This window comes from Falco punctatus, assembly GCF_963210335.1.
Source record: "Falco punctatus genome assembly, chromosome: 6".
In the NCBI taxonomy this organism is placed as follows: domain Eukaryota; kingdom Metazoa; phylum Chordata; class Aves; order Falconiformes; family Falconidae; genus Falco; species Falco punctatus.
In genome coordinates, this window is record NC_137585.1 from 64,589,889 (window position 1) to 64,608,700 (window position 18,812).

An 18,812-nucleotide genomic window follows, 5' to 3' on the forward strand; every position below is an offset into this window, starting at 1 on the left:
AGAGCTTCGTGGCCACAGAGGAAAACCGAATGTAACATTTTGGTCTGAGACAGTTTGTGCCTCTGCTCCCCGTTTGCACCGAGGGGAGATAAATTCCTTTGGAACTCTAGCAGAGTGCTAATAAATAATAAATCAAGTGATAAATCAAACAGTAAGGCATCAGCGACACCTCTTTCTTTCTTCCTTTTTCTCCTCTAGGAAGTGGAAAGCCTGATTGACCTAGAAATCAATGGATTTCCTTCAAGCTCCAAGATGAGAAATGGCAGGTACCAGGTACAGTACCCAGAAACGCTTCAAAAAAAGGGAAGAAAGAATGCCTGGGAGCTCTCTCCAGGTGGCTTGTTCCATGTCAGGGGTTGGGAGTGTCCACTCAGGTGAGACACACAAGTCCTTACAGTCATTGAGAGCTCCATATCTCTTGTCAGGATAAGAACTACTACTATTCTTTATGCAGTACCTAGCACAAGGCTTTGTTCCATATCTGTACTCCTGAGGACCATAATACAGATGCTACACAATGGAGGTACTTGTCTGTCCAACTTCATGTGTGGGAGAAATCCTATTGATACCGGTGAGGCTTTTCCATGAGAAGATGGAAAAAGACTTCAGAACTGTCAATGTAGGCTGAAGCCTTTCAGTCCTGCAAGTAGTCCAATCATTCATACTTAACTCAGGTCAAAAGAGTACAGCACAGTGTCACATTGGTGATGAGCTGGTGGGGTCTGAGACCAGGGAAGAAAATTTGTTTCCAGCATGCTGATGGGTTGCAGATTAGTATAGTCTATCAGCTTCTGAAACAGAAACATGTAAAACATCATTGCAGGAGTTCTGTTGTGTTTTACACAGTAGTAACTAATGATAATAATCATGAAATCAGTTGTTTGAAGGTATTAGATTTTATTACACTGCATGAAAGAAATTATGATCAGAGTGGACCTTGCCCTCCACCCAGCTCTAGTGGTGCCTTTCTTGAGCTTGTTCAGTACAGTGAAAACAAAAGATCCTCTTGAGTCGAGCTGGATTTCCCAGCATCTTTGAAGTTAAGCACAGGCAAAGACAATTCCTCTTTATCCCAAGGCTTTTCAAAAGGGGCCTCACAGAGTGCAAATTTAACTTACTGACACCTAAAGCCCCCATTACACTGGCAGAAAAATGGAGGATTTTAGCATAAATATGAATCAAGCCAGCTCACATTTGCCAGACCAGTAGCCAAATAATGTAACCATGATCTAAGCAGAAATCCTCCCCAGCTGCACTTCTTCAGGGCATTAATTCTTCCTAATATGTCTGTATTAGTGCTGTAATGTTATGTTGCCTCTGTTCCCCAACTTTCTGGATACATAGTGGTATAGACATATGCATGCAATAATTTGTAGTTCTACTAGTGGGCGGTTTTTATACCAGTTATTCCTTATATTCCCATATATTATTTCCCATCCTTTACCTTTATCAAATGAGTCTTTGCAAACCAGTAGAACTAAGAACTCAGCTGTAGGATGAGCTACCCTTATGTTAGTTGAGTCACAATAAAATATTAATAAATGAGATTAAATTGAACTACACAAAACATCTTGAGACAGTAGCTTTTGGCCAACAGCAGGCACACAGTTACTGTTAATCACTAAAGGAAGGCTGTCTTCCAAATTACTGGTTTTTCTGCAGCAAGGTCACTAGCCCGTTGGCAACAAGGCAACAGAACTCCTCTGCAGACTCTACTGATTAGCTCTAAATAGAAAGAATTCTTTTCTAGGTCCAGACCAGGTATTCTGGTGAAAAATATTTGCTCCTGAGTAATTCCAAAAATACTGTGTCTCAGGTATGTGAATGGCCCTTGTGACCGCAGAAACAGAGTGCCCCATGGGCTGGAATGCAGGTAATCTTGTGAACCTCTATGTGATGATGGTTCACTGCTGTTATCTCTGTTTTGGAGATAGATAACAGAGCTTGTGTCTAGACTGTGAGGGGGTATGTTCTGTAGCATGTCCCCCAGTCTTGGTCCTGATTGCTGGCTGTCCAGAGCCAGGTGAGATCACACCTATTTCCTTACTGCTCTGCCTGCCTGGTTTCCCCTCCATGAGAACCAGCACAAGAAGGAAATAGGGAAGGCAAAAGAGGGTGGAATCAGCTGCCTGGAGAGCCCCCCAGCTCCCAGGGTATAAATGCAACCAGAGAGAGCAGGATCCATCTGCAGCATTGCGGAGACAAACTCTGCCAAGCCTTGGGTTTGAAATTGCTCTTTCCTGCACCTCGCAGTAAGGGTCAGGATCCCCAAAAGGAGTCTGAAGAGACTGCAATGAAATTGCAGTCTGTTAATAACCACTCAGGAAACAACTTACAAGTGAACCTATGGAGAAACATCACCTCAAAGATTTGGGAGGACATGCCAGGCAGATGTCATTGTCTTTCTGGTTTCTTATACTGGGCATCTGCTTTTCAGCCTTTTTCATGCCCCAGTGGAAAAGTGATTTCCTTTGAATGCAGTATAACATCTCTGAAACCGCTCTATAACTAAGTCACACCTCGGAAGTAGCCTGTGGACTGCAACTTGAAAGCAATGGCAAGCTAGGTGTCCCATAGATGACGTAAAAACTGCAATCTCTTGTAATGCATTCCTCCCTTAGACACCATGGCTTCTTCCTCCACAGACAGGACAGAGGTCAGGGCCAGCAGCCCTGAATAAAAGTTAGCTTGAAGTAGCCAGTCTTTTATTGGTGGTAGACTGCATAGTGGTTACAACATTCATGCACAGTGATTTGAACAAAGATCATTACAGAGGGCTAAATATCCATAGCCTGTACAGATGTCAGAAGATGGGTCTCAGTACCTGAAGATAGAGCCCAGCATCTGTCAAGACCAGACCCTTAAAACAGTTCCTGAGGCGCTTGTTGTCTCCAGTCTAATTAACAACTTGCCATACATTGGATATTGCACAACATACTGTTTCTACACAGTGCAGTCATCAGCAGATTTGGATGTGGTTTGAAGGCAAGGATCAGCCATGGATCCTCATGCCAGAAATAGCACAAATCTCACATGCCACAGAAGTCCCTACAAAGCCCATGATCTCGGTAACCACACCAGCCCTCAAGCCTGAAGTATAATTATCTACAACTCTGTCTTCCTGACCTGCTGGAGTGGCTGCCCTCTGCAACCTTTGAGATCCTAGGGATGATTGGCCCACCCCACCTCTGATCTCTAACAACAGCAGGGGGAGTCACCACATGTGCAAGTGATAAGCTCACACCTCCATTAGCACCTCCGGCTTCTCCTCCACTCTCATAAAAACAAACAGGAAGGAAACCAAGGCATCGTGAAAGCTTTACGTGCCATTTGTAAAGTGAGTCAGGAACCCTAAGCTCTTCTGAGAACCGGAAAAGGTATGACAATGAAAAAAATTTCCCTCTGTGCTAAGGTCTTGGTCTTCATCTTTTCAAGATTAAATTTGTTTCACTTAAAGTTGGTTTAACCTTGATTTGTGTTCATGCTGGTGATGTTTCCTATGCCAAAAGTATGTGTGGAGACAACAGTCATTCTTCACAGTCTGGTTCTTCATCAGATGTGAAAGGTCCAGTTTGCTGTACGATGATGTTTGTGGGGTGTCAGGATGGACTGAGCAAAGATCAGCCCATCAAGCTTTGCAGAGGGTCTCTAAAGAGCCATGAACTTCCAGATCCTGAAATCCCAGTCTAGATGTTTCAGGTAGAGCCTGTACAGCTAGTAAATAAAAACCCGCATTTGTTCTCAGGCAGGCAGAAATCCTGCAGTCTCTCCATCTGGCTTGAAAAGATCCTTAAAACCATCTTATTAAAATGATCTTGCTATGACGTGTATCATCTTTTATGCAGCCCACTCAATTGACCTTGAAGATCTGAGCTTGCTTAGTTGTGATGACAGCACCAAAGTAGATATCTGCATTAAACAATTGCTTCTCTCCCTAGAACTAGGTGAGCCAAATCCCATTCCAGCATTACTTAAGCAAGTTTAATTCCTAAAATTTAAACAGAACTGTTCAAATGGCCACAAGATGTCACTACCTCTCCATAGAAATTTCCGAATGGTACTATTCATAGGGCAGGGGGGGGGGGAACCATTAATGAGCAGTTCCAGCTCTTCTAAGCAGTACATGCATAACTAACTTTACACATATGCAAGTATATAAAAGTAATATCGATTACACAATAGGGATTTTTTACACATAGATACTGCATATAATGCAATAATATAAACATATATTCTATAGCATGAATGAAAACAAAATGAACTAAAAAGGTCTGAGTTTAAGCTTTTTCCAATTTTTCTGGAAAAACAAAAAGGTATTTTTTCTGTTGAAAGCCAGGTTTTTCTAAGTATGACTTTTTTTCTTGCATGTTTTGGTTTCAGGAAGAACATTTTTGTTCTAGAAGATAACATTTTCTATTAAAAAAAAAAAAAAAAAAAAAAAAAAGACAGAGGAAGAGAGCTGTCTTTCTGTTTTTGATAGCCTGTAAGTCACAGCTGTGAGATCAGGTGCTCCAACACCCCATGTATAAATATGTAAAATAAGACAAAAGGAATATGCACACCAAGTCTGGGAACTCAAACTAATTCTCGTCATTTTGGAAAGCAGCTTTAGATGTTACCATTGTCTGATACCTGTCTTGAAACAGCCACAGACTGTGTTCTTAGCTTTGCTGAAATACATTCTCCATATTTTTCTCTTCCAGCGAAGCACATCCGACTGGGGGTATGTTGGAGATCTGGTGAGTTTTTTTAATTCCTCTGTGGAAAATCATACTGAACAAAGTGATTTTCTAGTTAACCATTTTTTGGAAATCAATCCTTTTGTTTGTTCAGTTCCTTGCTTTTACTGCTGGTTGGGTATTAACATATTTTCTTTAAACAGAGCGCTGTTTGCACAATGCTGTTTATACAACTGCTCTTGGAGGGAGAAGGGAATGGTAAATATGAAGAAATAAGCATCAAAAGTGATTAGACAAAGACAATATCTGAATATACCAGTTTAATAATGTTCTTCCACTGCCATGGTTTAACCGTTTACAAGACTAGGTCAGTAACCAATGCTTCAGGTCTCCTTTTTTCAGGACTTCTATTGAAAATGTAAGCTTTGTCCTCCTCAGTGTATGATGTTGAGAATTACTGTGTACTGTTCTATACTGGATTGTACCAACAGAGTCATTCCAAGGACTGGTTGCATGGTCCAACGCAAGGAAAACATTCCAGCTTTATAAATTCCTGCTTTCAGCTGAAATGTTATAATGAACTAGATTCACATGAGTATCTTGTCACAACTGCCAGTTAAATATGGAGGTGTCCTGAACTTATGTCCCATCTAGCTGCTGTATTGTAAGAAACAACACTTGAAAAAAAGGCACCAAGACTATAAAAGGGATTGATATTGCCCTCTAGGGCACATTTTCTAGCTGTGTCCTAAATTTATAGAGAAATTTTGTCAATTACAGGTGGAGGATGATGACAAGATAGGTCTTTACAGCTACAAAGTTCAATCCACTATAACGTCACGGTTGGCCAACACAATGATCCAAGCCAAAATGGTGAATAACGCAAAAAGGTCCCAGCACATAGTGTTTGATGTACAAGTCCCCAAAGGAGCTTTTATTGACAACTTTACTATGTAAGTAGTGGGCAGGTATCAGCTTTGTGCTCTGGTGGGGTTCAGTGTGGTGGCAGAATGCAGTGGGAGGGAAGTATATGTAAAAACAAAACACCTCTTGTTTTCCAGGTTCAGCATAATTTTATCAAGCTTTCTAAAATTAAAAAGGCTCGTGTCATCATACTGTCTGTCTGCCCATCTCTTCTCTCCAGTAATTATTGGGCCATTGGCCAACATCAACAGAATTTGACAAAAGCACAGAAGTCTCAAACAGACTAAGCTCCCACCTGTCTTGTACAAATTGGCACCAGATCAAAGGAGAGGGAGAAACCAAATTAGACCCCTCACTGAACGGAAAGAAACTAGCCTGGTTCAGTATCCATTCTGGGAGGCAGCAGCCAGCTTGCTGGTCAGGCGACATGTCCTGATCTGTGTTCCAAAACAGCCATGACATGAGTAACTGCCTGCCCTGCCCAAAGAATGGTGGAAGTGTGATGGAGGTGGGGGAGAGCAGATCCTCCTCGGAGTACAAGAGTGCTGGCTACTTGAAATAAAAAAGCAGGTAGGGAGAAAGATACAGATCTAGTGGAAACCAGATTTCATTGCTTTGGGATTAAACAAGAGCCTTATTATTTCATTTCGCACCAGCTTAGCAGCTTAGATTTCACTGATGTTTTTCTAAAGTGAAGAAACAGTCATCAATTGTAAAGTTGGGGTTTTTTTGCAAACTGACTGTGCTTCTCTCTCCTAGGGATGTCAATGGTATAACATTTACCAGCAAAATTCGAGAAAAATCTGAAGCCAGAAAAATGTACTCTCAAGCAAAAGCCAAAGGCAAAGCTGCTGGTATAGTAAGGTATAAAGACTTTGGCATACGGATATTGTACTAACTTATTCATAGGAGAACTGAGGTGACCCATCCCAGGAGAAGATATATGAGGGGGAAACCCTGGGAAGGAAAATGGGTCATTTGCTTACAGCAGCTCTGATATTTAATTGTCCAGGACTTGTGTTTCTGCTTTCAGCTTGATAAAACAAATTCTGCTAACAGACAACTGCAGTTCCCTGATATAGGCCACAGCTAGAATCAGACACAACAAACATATAACTCTAAATCAAAATGCAAAGAAACTCTTTTTCTCCTTGCATTTTCTCAAACTAACCCCACAGCTGACTTTTCAGGAGCAACGCCTTGGATATGGAAAACTTCAAAACTGAAGTGAATGTGCCCCCAGGGACAAGGATCCAGTTCGAACTTCATTACCATGAAATGATTAGAAGGAAACTGAGCTCCTATGAGCACGTCATCTCTGTGAAGCCAGGACGCTTGGCAAAGCACATGGAGGTAAAGTAGAGCTGGTATATGTAGGTAGCACACCACAGGTGACCTTGCTGAGAAAGTAGCCAAGATTCCCTCAAGCCCCACAGCAGGCCCTTTCAACTTCAGCTCTTTCCTTTCATATGGGCTTGGCACAAATAGCTTCAAGGTCACTGTGTAGACCAGCATGAAACACTTCAAATCAGGAGCTACGCAGCTACATGAGTGAGGAGCAAATGTGTCCTGCCTCCTCTTGTACTAACACAGCTGGGCATCTCCTGAATCACGACCAACTCACATCAGAACCACTTGGGCAAACAAGCTTTGGGCTATATATACTGTTGTGTAAACTTCCCTTGACTGAAGGAAAACAAACATATTTATTTGGAACAATGCTTTTCACAATATTCCCAACTTCATGAGATAGTGTCCAATGAGATCAGATGTTCTCTGAATGACCGTCCCTCCATAACTCTCTGCCAGGAGATTATTTGTCTGTTCTTACCTTCTTTCTTACACTCATCCAGAGGTGTCCTCTGTCATCCCTCAACAGACACAAGATACAGGGCTAGCTGGAAATTTCCCTCTGGCCATTCTTATGTTCCTGTTTCATAAATTTCTTCTACAGCTTTCCATGGCATTAGCACAAGCTGTATATGGAAGTTTGCTCCTTGTATTTTCTTGGTGCAGGCTGTGACCTGCTTCAAGCTGTCCAAGAGTCTGAGTTTTCCCACTGAAAAGGATTCCATGTCCTGCCTCATAGTAGTCTTACTAACTATTTAGAATCACAACCAGAAAAAAGCCTTCTCTCAAGCTGACAGGATAAAAACTTCATTTTCCAAATCACCTTGGCCATCCAAAAGACAAAATACTCTCTGTCTTGTCAATGGCATGAGCAGAGAGGGAGAGAACTCATCAGCGAGTGTTCCTCCTGGCCTCCTAATCCAAAGCAGCACTGAAGAAGAGTCACTTCAGGCTTCTTTTGTGCTTTGAACATAAACTATGGTATCACCCTACGGTATCATCCCACCACTTGGCCTAGGGGGTGAGAGAGAGAAGAATGAGCATTTACACCTAATTCTTTCTATTCTTTGGACATTTATTTTTTACCTTTCCATCATGGTCTATAACATGTTTCCCCACCATGGATGAGGCCAGTGCTACTGGAGCATTCTCGAGGGCAACCCACCCCCTAGCTGGAGTTTGCCTGTGGAGGGTTCATAAGATCCTGGTACAACACTGGCACTGCTCCACACTAAATGTTCTCCCTTCCTGCCTTTAGGTGGATGTCCGCATTATCGAGCCACAGGGACTTCGCTATGTGCATGTTCCTAATTCGCTTGGAGATCATTTTGATGGAATCACCACCATCTCCAAGGGAGAGAAAAAGGTAATAGTCACAGACTGGAAATAGTATGAAAATTTCAGTTTTCACAAGTGTTCCAATGTAGTGATGGCATTTTTTTCATCGCTGCTGGAAGCAGGCAAAAATATGGCAAAAAAATATAGTGTCTTCATTATTGGTATTGAAATGTATGTACAAGATGCTAAAATGTTACAGTGACAGTACTACAGAAATAGCATGTAGTCTGTCCATCTTTGTGCAGCACTTTCAATTTGTAATTCTGAAAAAGCAATGCAGAAAGAGATTGCTGGATGTGAAAAAAGGTAGGTGATGAATAGCAAGTGGAATAACCATTCTGGAATAACTCCACAATCTCAGTTTCAACTAAGAACATCTGCATAGGGACTTATTTTAGGACTGGTAGCATTTTTACCCTAGCTTTCCCCAGCATAGCTCTTGGGTAAACCCTCTAACAGCAGAGAAGTTTTTCTGTTGAGACACTTCAAGCAGTGTCTCTGGGAGGGTACAACTCTTCTCACTTTTACATAGATGTCTAATACAGGATATGTGAATAAGACCCAAAAACTGTCTATACTACTATAAGATATCAAGTTTCTTGATATCCAGCCTCAACTTTGTCTCATTCACCCACGTTCCTAGTTTAGCAAATTATTTTGGAGGCAGTGCATGGCTATCTATATCGTGTCATCTTCTCAGGAAATTTCAAGTTATCCAGTCAAAACAGAGAAATAATGCCATAAAGTCTGCATAACCAATCATGTGACCAATGAAAATTATTCTTAGTACTCAATCTACAAATTACAAGCTCTCATTTGTTTGTGAAAAATACCCAAACAATTAAAAAAACTATTAAAAATGTTGATAAAATTGTGGATCGTTTCAACCAGGAAAATGTTAAATAAGCCAACATATTACTTACTAGAAAAGGTTTGCACAGCTCTAATTGAAATACTGGTGCTGTAGATGGGTCATCTTATTTGTGTCAGTTGCTACTACCGAATCAGCATATCCAGGCAAACCTTAGCGCTGTTTTTCTTTTCAAGGGACAACGTCCATTTTCTGCTGAAAATAAGGGTACAAGCAAATAAAGAAGAAAAACAATCACTGAAATAAGATATTTCATGAATAGAGAACTTTTTTTTTTGTTTCAATGGTCCCCCTTTCACACATCTGATTGACTGATAATCACTTCTCATTTCAAGGCTCATGTTTCTTTCAAGCCAACAATGGCTCAACAGCGAAAATGCCCCACATGCTCATCCACAGCAGTAGATGGAAATTTTGTGGTGCAATATGATGTGAACAGAGAAACCACGGGTGGCGAATTAGAAGTAAGTAAAGTTCAGCTTTATGCAAGAAATGCAAAAGAGGAGAGATTTGGATAGCAGGTGCTATTTCAGATTCCAGTGCTGATGTTCATATTCAAGAATTGCTGTCATTAAGCAAACTGTGCTAAATAAACATCATTCAGGAGAATAAGCGTGAGAAAGAGCTCTATATCTGATTGAGAGAACAGAGGGATTTTAAGTGGACAGAATGGATTTACTTAATTTATGACTAAGACATGATCCTACATATAGTCAGGAGTAGATTCCTGTCTTGCCCAAAAGCTGATGCCTTTTATACCTAGCAGCACTCTAGTGATTTAATGTTGAATCAGAGGACAGAGTCATTGGATGTTGTACCAATACATCACAAGGAGACAACCAGAACATCACTATTTTTATGTTAACATGAAGCAGAGTTATGGAGTTGAATTATTACAGACAGAACAGTCTTTTTTAAAAACATTTTTCATTCCTCCCTGTGTTAGTGCGTGGCAGTTGTCTGAGAAGGAAGTCCTGCTATCCTTGATAAAATGTAAAGACTGTAAAGTACAAGTGGTGTAAGGCTATAGAGACATGGAGAGCTGAAAGTCAGAACTGGTCTGTAAAGAATAACACTTTCTGCTCTGTTATTTTCTTGTGTTTTCTGACATCATTACTATAGCGCACTACACTGTGCATTTTTCATTTTATTTTGCAGATTTTTAATGGGTATTTTATTCATTTCTTTGCTCCGGAAAATCTTGATCCTCTGCCCAAAAACATTTTATTTGTTATAGATGTCAGTGGCTCAATGTGGGGACTGAAAATGAAACAAGTAAGTGTTAGACCCCTGGTGTTTGACCTCTGTTGCAAAACTAACCTTCTGCCAACTTTCCCATGTGCCTTACCATACAACTCTGTAGCAGACTGGCACTCAGAATTACCAGCTTAGCTCTTTAGATTTCATTCCATCAAAAGTCTCACTGAATTTGGACAATATTTGGTGAATCAAAGACTTCATGATCTTACTTTTTATTTGTAATTGTCCTTCTGTGCTGTAAGGAAGAGGTGATACCGTCAGAATACAGATTTTAGCTCTAAATTATAATTTTAATTGACAGATCACAAAATATTTTGCAAAAGCTCTGACCCCCTTTTTCTCTAATCTCCTCTGCTGAATCCTGGGGAAGTCTTAGTGGGGATACTACATCCCTGCTTTCAAAAAGTTGTGGACAAATTGTTGACAGCCCACTGAGGAGCAGTAAGAATTGTTGACAACATAATCAGGGTGGGAAGGAGGTGCAGGGAGATGCAAAAAATATGTGAAAAATTGTTCTAATAGGGAAACTCATCAAATTACATCCATGCCCACCCAAGGTAGAATAAGGTGGAATCAGATGGATTTATAGCAGGAAACACTTATATTAGATATTAAAAAAAAAACTTTTTAGTGCTGAAAGTGGAGTTCAGGATATTGTATATCATGTGTCACTGAAGATTTTTAAGAACTGGCTAGAAAGACATTAGTTGGAGATGATCTAGTTACATTTGAATTTGCTTTGGATCACAATACTAAGGCGTGGCACGTTGCTTCATTGGGGAAATCAATGCTGCAAAAACCGGGATACAGGCTAATTTTGTGTTTGAATCGCACATTTTCAAACAGATATTACCCAGCCTGAAATGACAGCACTGCACATAGATGTGTCTCCTGAGCTGATATGGGCAATTCCTCTTTCCTGAAACACAATGTCTCACAAACTGCTGCTCTCTCTCACCTCACTCTGTTAGCAGCAGCTAAGCAAGGATGGGTTGTCACATGGGTTTCCTCTTGATAATTGGATTTTTTCTATTGGTGAAAAGTTCAACTTTATGCAAGAAATGCAAAAGAAGAGTGATTTGGATAGCAGGTGCTATTTCAGATTCCAGTGCTGATGCTCATACTCATGGGAGGCATCTATTTGCCTGTAGTCACAAGTTAAGAAGATACTTTCAGCAACAGGAAGCATAAACTCGTCTTCTCTTAAATTTCTTCTTCTCAGACCATCGAGGCCATGAAGGCAATATTGAGTGAGCTCCGTGCTGCTGATCAGTTCTCCCTTATCGACTTCAACCACAATGTCCGATGCTGGAGAGATAATCTAGTCTCAGCCACACCAGCGCAGGTTGAAGATGCTAAGAAGTACATCCAGGCAATCCATCCCAATGGGGGTATGAGGTTTTGATTGCAAGGTGCTCATGGAAGTTAGATATCACAGGAACGGGTACCTCAGACAATCCTCATATTAGTAGAGTATGCCTAACAAAAGGTGTGATTTCCAAGATGGGAAAAGCATGCCCTGGGGCCAAAGGAGAGGAAGGATTCCAGTTTATTGTGCTAGGGGATGGGATGGCATTTCCTTCTACTGAATGAGCTATGACAGCTAGAACACATACCATAGAACAGCTGCCTTTAATCTATAGGTTATACCTCTAGCCTCGCAGATCCCAAATATCCTTGAAAGACAAAGGCCATTTCATACCTTTATAAAGTAGAACATAAACAGGCCATCTCCAGGGTTTCCACTGGCTGTAAATTGTAGACTACACCATGATTGATGGAGATCCATGTAGCAGACACAAGGGTTATTGATGTGTTAGAAACAACAGAAGTGCCTGAGAATGGTCACATACAAATTAGGGATTTTCCCCCTAAAAAGGTGGCAGGATCAACAGCCCAGCTGAAGTGCATCTATGCCAGTGCACATAGCATGGGCAATGAGCAACAGGAGCTGGAAGCCGTTGTAAAGCAGGGAAACTGACATAGTTGCCATCATGAAAACACGGTGGGATGACTGGGACAGCTGGAGTGCTGCAGTGGGTGGCTGTAAACTCTTCAGAAGGGGTGGACAAGGAAGGCGAGGCGGTGGGGTAGCCCTGTGTGTTAGGGAGGGTTTTGACGGTCTAGAGCCTAACGATGGTGACAATGGGGTTGAGTGTCTGTGGGTAAGAATCAGGGAGAAGGCCAACAAGGCAGAGATCGTGCTTGGAGTCTGTTATAGGCCACCCAACCAGGATGAAGAGGCAGACAAAATATTCTATAAGCAACTGGGAGAAGTGTCACAATCGCTAGTCCTTGTTCTCATAGGGGACTTCAGCTTACCCATTGTCCACTGGAAATACAACACAGTGGAAAGAGCTCAGGAGGTTCCTGGAGTGTGTGGAAGAGACCTTCCTGACACAGCTGGTGAGGGAACCAGTGAGGGGAGGCGCCTGCTGGACCTGTTGTTTGTGAACAGAGAAGGGCTGGTGGGTGATGTGAAGGCTGGAGGCTGTTTTGGGTGTAGTAATCATGAAATGATAGTTTTTGATTCTCAGAGAAGTAAGGAGGGAGGCCAGCAGGACTGCTCCCCTGGGCTTCCCGAGGGCAGACTTTGGCCTGTTGAGGAGCCTGGCTGGCAGAGTCCCTTGGGAGGCAGCCCTGAAGGGCCAAGGTGACCAGGAAGGCTGGACGTTCTTCAAGAAGGCAATCTTAAAGGCACAGAGCAGGCTGTCCCCATGTGCTGAAAGATGAACTGGTGGGGAGGACCGGCCTGGCTGAACAGAGAGCTTTGGCTGGAACTCATGAGAAAAAGGAGAGTTTATGAGCTTTGGAAGAAGGGGCAGGAGGAGAGTTTATGACCTTTGGAAGAAGGGGCAGGTCTATGGGGCTGGATGTGATCCACCCAAGGGTGCTGAGGGAGATGGCGGCAGCGCTCACCGAGCCACTGCCCATCACTTACCAGCAGCCCCGGCTGACCGGGGCGGCCCCGCTGACTGGGGGTCACCCAGTGTGACACCCGTCTGCAGGAAGGGCCGGAGGGAGGATCCGGGGAACCAGGGGCCCGGCAGCCCGACGCCGGTGCCGGGGAAGGTGATGGAGCCGGTCGGCCTGAGCGCCGGCACGTGGCACGGGCAGGACAGCCGGGGGACGGGGCCCAGCCAGCGCGGGGTTGTGCAAGGTGGGTCCTGCTGGGCGAACCGGGTCTCCTTCCGTGCCCGGGTGACCCACGCACGGGACGGGGGAAAGGCTGTGGGTGCTGCTCCCTAGACCTTAGCGAAGCCCGTGAGACCGTTTCCCCCCGCGCTCTCCTGGAGCAGCCGGCTGCTCCTGGCGTGGGGACCGGAGTGACATCCCGCTGGCGGCCGGGCACAGGGGCTGTTCCCCAGGGACCAGGGCTGGGGCCAGCCCTGCCGGGTACCTGCACGGCGCTCGGGGCGAGGGGACGGAGCGCGCCCTCAGCCCGCCTGCGGGTGACACCCGGCCGGGGGGCGCCGATGTGCCGGGGGCAGGGGGCTCTGAGGGGGCTGGGCAGGCCGGGCCGAGGGGCCGAGGCCGAGTGTGTGAGGGGCTGGGGGCTGGGGGCAGGGGGCTGGGAACTGCCCGGGGGAAAGGGCCGGGGGGGCTGGGCACAGCCGCTGGGCAGGAGCCCCCAGCGTGCCCAGGTGGCCAAGGGGGCCAGCAGCGCCCTGGCCGCTGTCAGAAGCGCTGTGGCCGGCAGGGCCGGGGCAGTGCCCGTCACAGGTGGGGCTGCACCTCGGATCCCATGTTCAGTGTTGGGCCCCTGGGGAAGGGTCTGGAGCACAAGGCTTATGAGGAGCAGCTGAGAGAACTCGGGGGGGGTGGGGTGGGGTGTCAGCCTGGAGAAAAGGATGCTCAGGGGAGACCTTGTCACTCTCTACAGCTGCCTGAGAGGAGGCTGCAGCAATGTGGGGGTCGGTCTCTGCTCCCAAGTAACAAGCAATAGGATGAGAGGAAACGGCCTCAAGTTGTGCCAGGGGACGTTTAGTCTGGATATGAGGAAAACTTTCTTCATGGAAGGGGTTGTCAAGCATTGGAACAGGCTGCCCAGGGAGGTGGTGGAGTCACCATCCCTGGAGGTATTTAAAAGACGTGTAGATGTGATGCTTAGGGACGTGGTATAGCAGCGGACTTGGCAGTGCCAGGTTAATGGTTGGACCCGACGATTCTATGATTCTATGATCTACTAAATGCTACCCTGGGCAAACTGTCCATCCTTTTTGTGCCTTATTCTTTGTTGCCTGTCTGATAAACAAGGACAGTTTCTTTCTTCTGTCTTATAGCCCTTTGGAGACTGCATTTGTTAATGTTTAAGCTATTTATACAGGAGGGGCTCACAATCATTTTAATCTATTGCTCTCTGAGGTGCAGTTCTGGTTTAGTTGTTCAGTTATTTGCATGCTGATAGTGTGTAGAGGCTCTCCCCAATGTCAGAGCGTTCTGGTGCTGTAGCACCTTCATTTCCAGAAGCTTTCATTAGCAACAGGTAAGGTAGAATCAACATGACTTTACAGACTCGTTCAAGGTAATCAGTGTGCTGAGACTAGGAAACCATGCTGGATATATGAGTGCCTCATAAGCCTGACTTTGTTACCCCAAAAGAATTGGCAGATAAGCTGAAACACCTGCTCCAATCCAGCAAAGCCAGTCTGCAATGCAGCATTTTATTACCCTGTCTCTGGAGCTGCTGATATTTTTTCTTTCTTGACAAAGAAAATACCTATTTTCTGACTGTTCAGTCTTCCTGTTTCTGTTCCTCTCATACTAATTTCTTATTCTCTTCCTTCTGTGCAGCAAGCCAAACCTCTAGATAGGCTCAGTAAACATACACCTCTTCTTTTCCAATCAGGATACCCAAGGAACAGGCTGATGCCAGAAAAGAAAGTTTCTTCATGCTCTCATTCAGTCATCTGCCTGCAAACACACTGCTTCTTCCCACAGCAAATAGTTCCCAACACCACAAATGGTTCCACTGGAATTAGTGAGGGGGAATGGAGGGGCCACATGAAGATGACAGCCTGGGTTGAAAAAGGGAACCAGATTGCAAGCATGTCTGCTGTAAGCATCACAGAGGAGGGGGTTTGCTGCCTTCATCTCAGGTCTTGTTCATGCTGATTAATCCCACTAGAATCACAGAACTGATCTGGATTTGACAAGAGACTCAAGAAGAATCAAACTTGTTTTCTTCATTGTGTCTTTGACAGGCACAAATATTAATGAAGCTCTCCTCCGAGCCACGTTCATCCTGAATGAAGCCCAAAACTTAGGCATGTTGGACCCTAACTCAGTCTCCATGATTGTATTGGTGTCTGATGGAGACCCGACAGTAGGTAAGGATCCTGCTTTAGGTGAAAAGAAAGGTCAGCAGGATTAGCCTGAGAAAAGCATGCAACATGTAGACAGTAAGTTAAAAAAATTCTGTTCCACTTTCTTCCAATGCCTGTGCTCTTATTTGCCAAGTGTTATAGGTGCCATGGGTTTTTTTGCACAGAAGATTTCAAAAGATGAGCAGATTAGGTTATGCAAGTTATGTGCTTCTTTCAATTACAGACATGCACAAGTCTGGGAGGACAGGTAATCACAACAATCTTAGAAAAAATTTCCTCTTCCAATGACCTTAGCCCACAAGATCTATGCAGTCCAGAGTGTTACATCAAAATCAGAAAAATAAAGTAGAAATCAAATTAATTTGGGTTGGTTTTGGTACAGGTCAAAATCCATCACTTACTGCAAGATGTCATCCCAGAAGAGGCTGACATTAACAGTAAGTCTGAAAAAAAACATCAGTCCCAATGGTGGCAGGGAACATTTTAAGTACAAGGAAAAAAGTAAAACCTTTATGGAGATGTCTTAGTCCACAGAGAGCTTGAAGCAGTAATTCTGGGAGAAATCCAGATGTGTTACAATCACAAACTTCCCAGGAAGTTAACAAAAGCCCTGAACGTACAAAGAACATGCATCAGTTCAAAGGAATAGTCTTCAGTGGAAACAATTTGTTAATCTCCACCCAAGAGAAGCTCAAATGTCCCTGTAGGCACTGCAAAATGGAGATCTGGCATTCTGAGATGGAAATCATAGACAATCTGAGTTGTCTAGGTTTCCCTTATATGAAGACAGAACCAGAGATACTAAGAGAACATGAATGTGCTTACCTAGATGGAGGCTTCCTCCACTGCTCAGATGGATATCACCCTTTGTGTGTCTCTAAGGTGAGCTAAAGCTGACAACGATCCAGAAGAACGTGAAGCAGAGCATAAAGGACGAATTCTCTCTCTTCTGCCTTGGGATTGGGTTTGATGTAGATTATGATTTCCTGCAGAGGATTGCAACTGACAACCGTGGCATGGCCCAGAGGATTTTTGGAAATCAGGAGACTTCTGCCCAAATGAAGGTGTGGTTCTGGTCCATTGCCTCTGAAACCCTTTAGTTCTGTTCATGGCTGTGGAGCTAACTCCACTAGCAAGAGTAGAGTTACTGTAGGTTCACGGGGGGAGGTCACAAAAAGCATTGTTTCTTCTGCTGGAGAGTCCTGCAAGATGTCATGTATTAACTTAGGTGCTCCTAGTTACAATTTTTGTGGTATCTATAATACATACTTTATTGTTCTATTTAGGATTAATACCCTATAAAGCAGTCCTAACCATAAAAAAAAAGATTTTCTGAACTAAAATTAAGGCCTGGATTTTATGTTAGGCCACTTCAGCACTAACAAGAGGCCTAAATATAAATACTAAATGACAATCCAAACTTTGCCAGTGTAAGAAAAAGGTCAATTCTAGGAGGCTCTGGCTCCAAATCTGTAAGCAGCAATTGCTGATGAACAAACATCCTTTTTCTGTTTCTATTCACTGGTTTCATCACCTATGCAGCTTCTTTCCCAACACAGCTGTGAGGACACACACAGGTGTGCCAGGACACACTACATGGTATGCTGCCAAACAGCAGCCCTGAGAGTGCAGCCCCCAGCATGAGGCAGCCTCCGTCCGTAGCACTGTATGGGTACCCGTTTTCCCTCTCTGGTCCCATATGCTAAATCCAGCAGTGCACACATTCCAGTTCACATCAGCCAGGTATAACAGGGTCAGAAAAGGGTAGAGTGAGAGAGAGGTCTAGTTTTTTGCAAGAATTAGGTGGGAAGCAGCTGTGTGTCTTACGCAGTAGCCAAAAGCTGATCAACCTGATAAGAGATTCAGGCCCAGACACACTTGTGCTCAAGCCTTTTAGGTCTAGGAAGAGCATAGTCCATGGGCTTTTGACCATCTTTTGACTTCCACAAGCCTTGGACCAGACCAGATATTCTTGCTGTATACTGAGGTCTAAGTATAAAGAATTCTCTGGGACAAAGGGAGCTCCACTTGCCCATTAGGGCTCCAGGTTTTGTCACCTGATGTCCTTTCAGTAAGAGTGGCATATGTGGGAGGGTTGCTTCAGGTACAAACAACTCAGTCCTCTGTCTCCTTCTGTCTCAGAATTTCTACAACCAGGTCTCCACCCCACTTTTGAAGAAGATTCAGTTCAACTACCCCCAGGAGTCAGTGTCAGACGTCACCCAGAGCAGCTTCCACAACTACTTTGGTGGCTCAGAGATAGTAGTGGCTGGGAAGGTCGACACAGATAACCTGCAACACTTGGAAAGCATCGTCACAGCAACAGCAGTGAGTGAAGGTGTCCCTGGGATGCCTGTTCCTGGGGTTTGGTCTGGTTCACCCACTCATGTGTACAGTCTCCTTGCTTGAGGTTACTGCCAGCAGTGTTTTGTCTGCTTGCGTTCCACATGGAAGTGTGGGGTAACTCATGGAGGGGGTTGTACAACAATGTTTCACAATATCTTCAAGTACAGCCATGAGTAGTCACTACCTGCATCCTGCCAGAGGACCTTCCTTCTAATAAGGTACCATACAAAATTCAGTTGCAAACCAGACTAAGACTATGGAGTCCTCCTTCAGGCTTTGTGAAGATGCAGGGGGAGATCTCCTAAGGTAGCTCCTTTCATGGCTGAACTTCCCACTCTTGGGGGCATTCAAGCTGGTGGATCTACACTAGCACTGTCCTTTTATGCCCTGTCTTGCGGCATGTGTGAGGAGACTTTCCCACGTTTTCAGGGATGCTCTTCTAGATAGAGTGGGATAGGGCGGGAATACTACCTCCAGATCCTTCTTTCTGAGAAGGAACCATAATATCTGCACTCTTACAGGGCTTAGGAGCTGCCATTTGTCAGTTGCTGGAAAAAATCAAGCATGTTCAATACTCTTCCCTACCAAAACACAGTGCAGCTCAAGGGTCTGGGTGAGAAAGTAGAATTTGGTTCCTGTTGCTCAGTAGGAATTGGATGTGAAAAAGCCTGAAGGGAGGATAGCAGAGCTCTGTTAACAGCCTCCTGTTTTGGCACA

The 18,812-nt window shown here is 44.1% G+C and overlaps 2 protein-coding genes across 4 annotated transcripts in view; one reads left to right on the forward strand and one right to left on the reverse strand.

The window, feature by feature from the left end:
• Positions 1 to 18,812, forward strand: part of ITIH2 (inter-alpha-trypsin inhibitor heavy chain 2) — a 217,179-nt gene that overhangs the window by 185,830 nt on the left and 12,537 nt on the right. For 2 of the 3 annotated variants that reach the window (XM_080394049.1, XM_080394048.1), the window contains 12 exons: positions 199 to 273; positions 4,704 to 4,739; positions 5,460 to 5,632; positions 6,363 to 6,467; positions 6,794 to 6,956; positions 8,212 to 8,319; positions 9,498 to 9,626; positions 10,321 to 10,437; positions 11,645 to 11,813; positions 15,627 to 15,752; positions 16,632 to 16,813; positions 17,892 to 18,077. In XM_080394049.1, coding sequence (XP_080250175.1) covers positions 199 to 273; positions 4,704 to 4,739; positions 5,460 to 5,632; positions 6,363 to 6,467; positions 6,794 to 6,956; positions 8,212 to 8,319; positions 9,498 to 9,626; positions 10,321 to 10,437; positions 11,645 to 11,813; positions 15,627 to 15,752; positions 16,632 to 16,813; positions 17,892 to 18,077 — 1,569 coding nt within the window. The remainder of the gene's footprint in view (positions 1 to 198; positions 274 to 4,703; positions 4,740 to 5,459; positions 5,633 to 6,362; positions 6,468 to 6,793; positions 6,957 to 8,211; positions 8,320 to 9,497; positions 9,627 to 10,320; positions 10,438 to 11,644; positions 11,814 to 15,626; positions 15,753 to 16,631; positions 16,814 to 17,891; positions 18,078 to 18,812) is intronic. The other variant, XM_080394050.1, reaches the window with a different exon arrangement.
• On the reverse strand, positions 11,826 to 14,637 carry LOC308065512 (uncharacterized protein; the record flags this gene model as incomplete). Its single annotated transcript, XM_080391572.1, has 3 exons — positions 11,826 to 13,229; positions 13,264 to 14,299; positions 14,620 to 14,637. The coding sequence occupies 3 exons, from the start codon at positions 14,635 to 14,637 to the stop codon at positions 13,204 to 13,206; spliced, it is 1,080 nt and encodes a 359-aa protein (XP_080247698.1). The 3' UTR covers positions 11,826 to 13,203.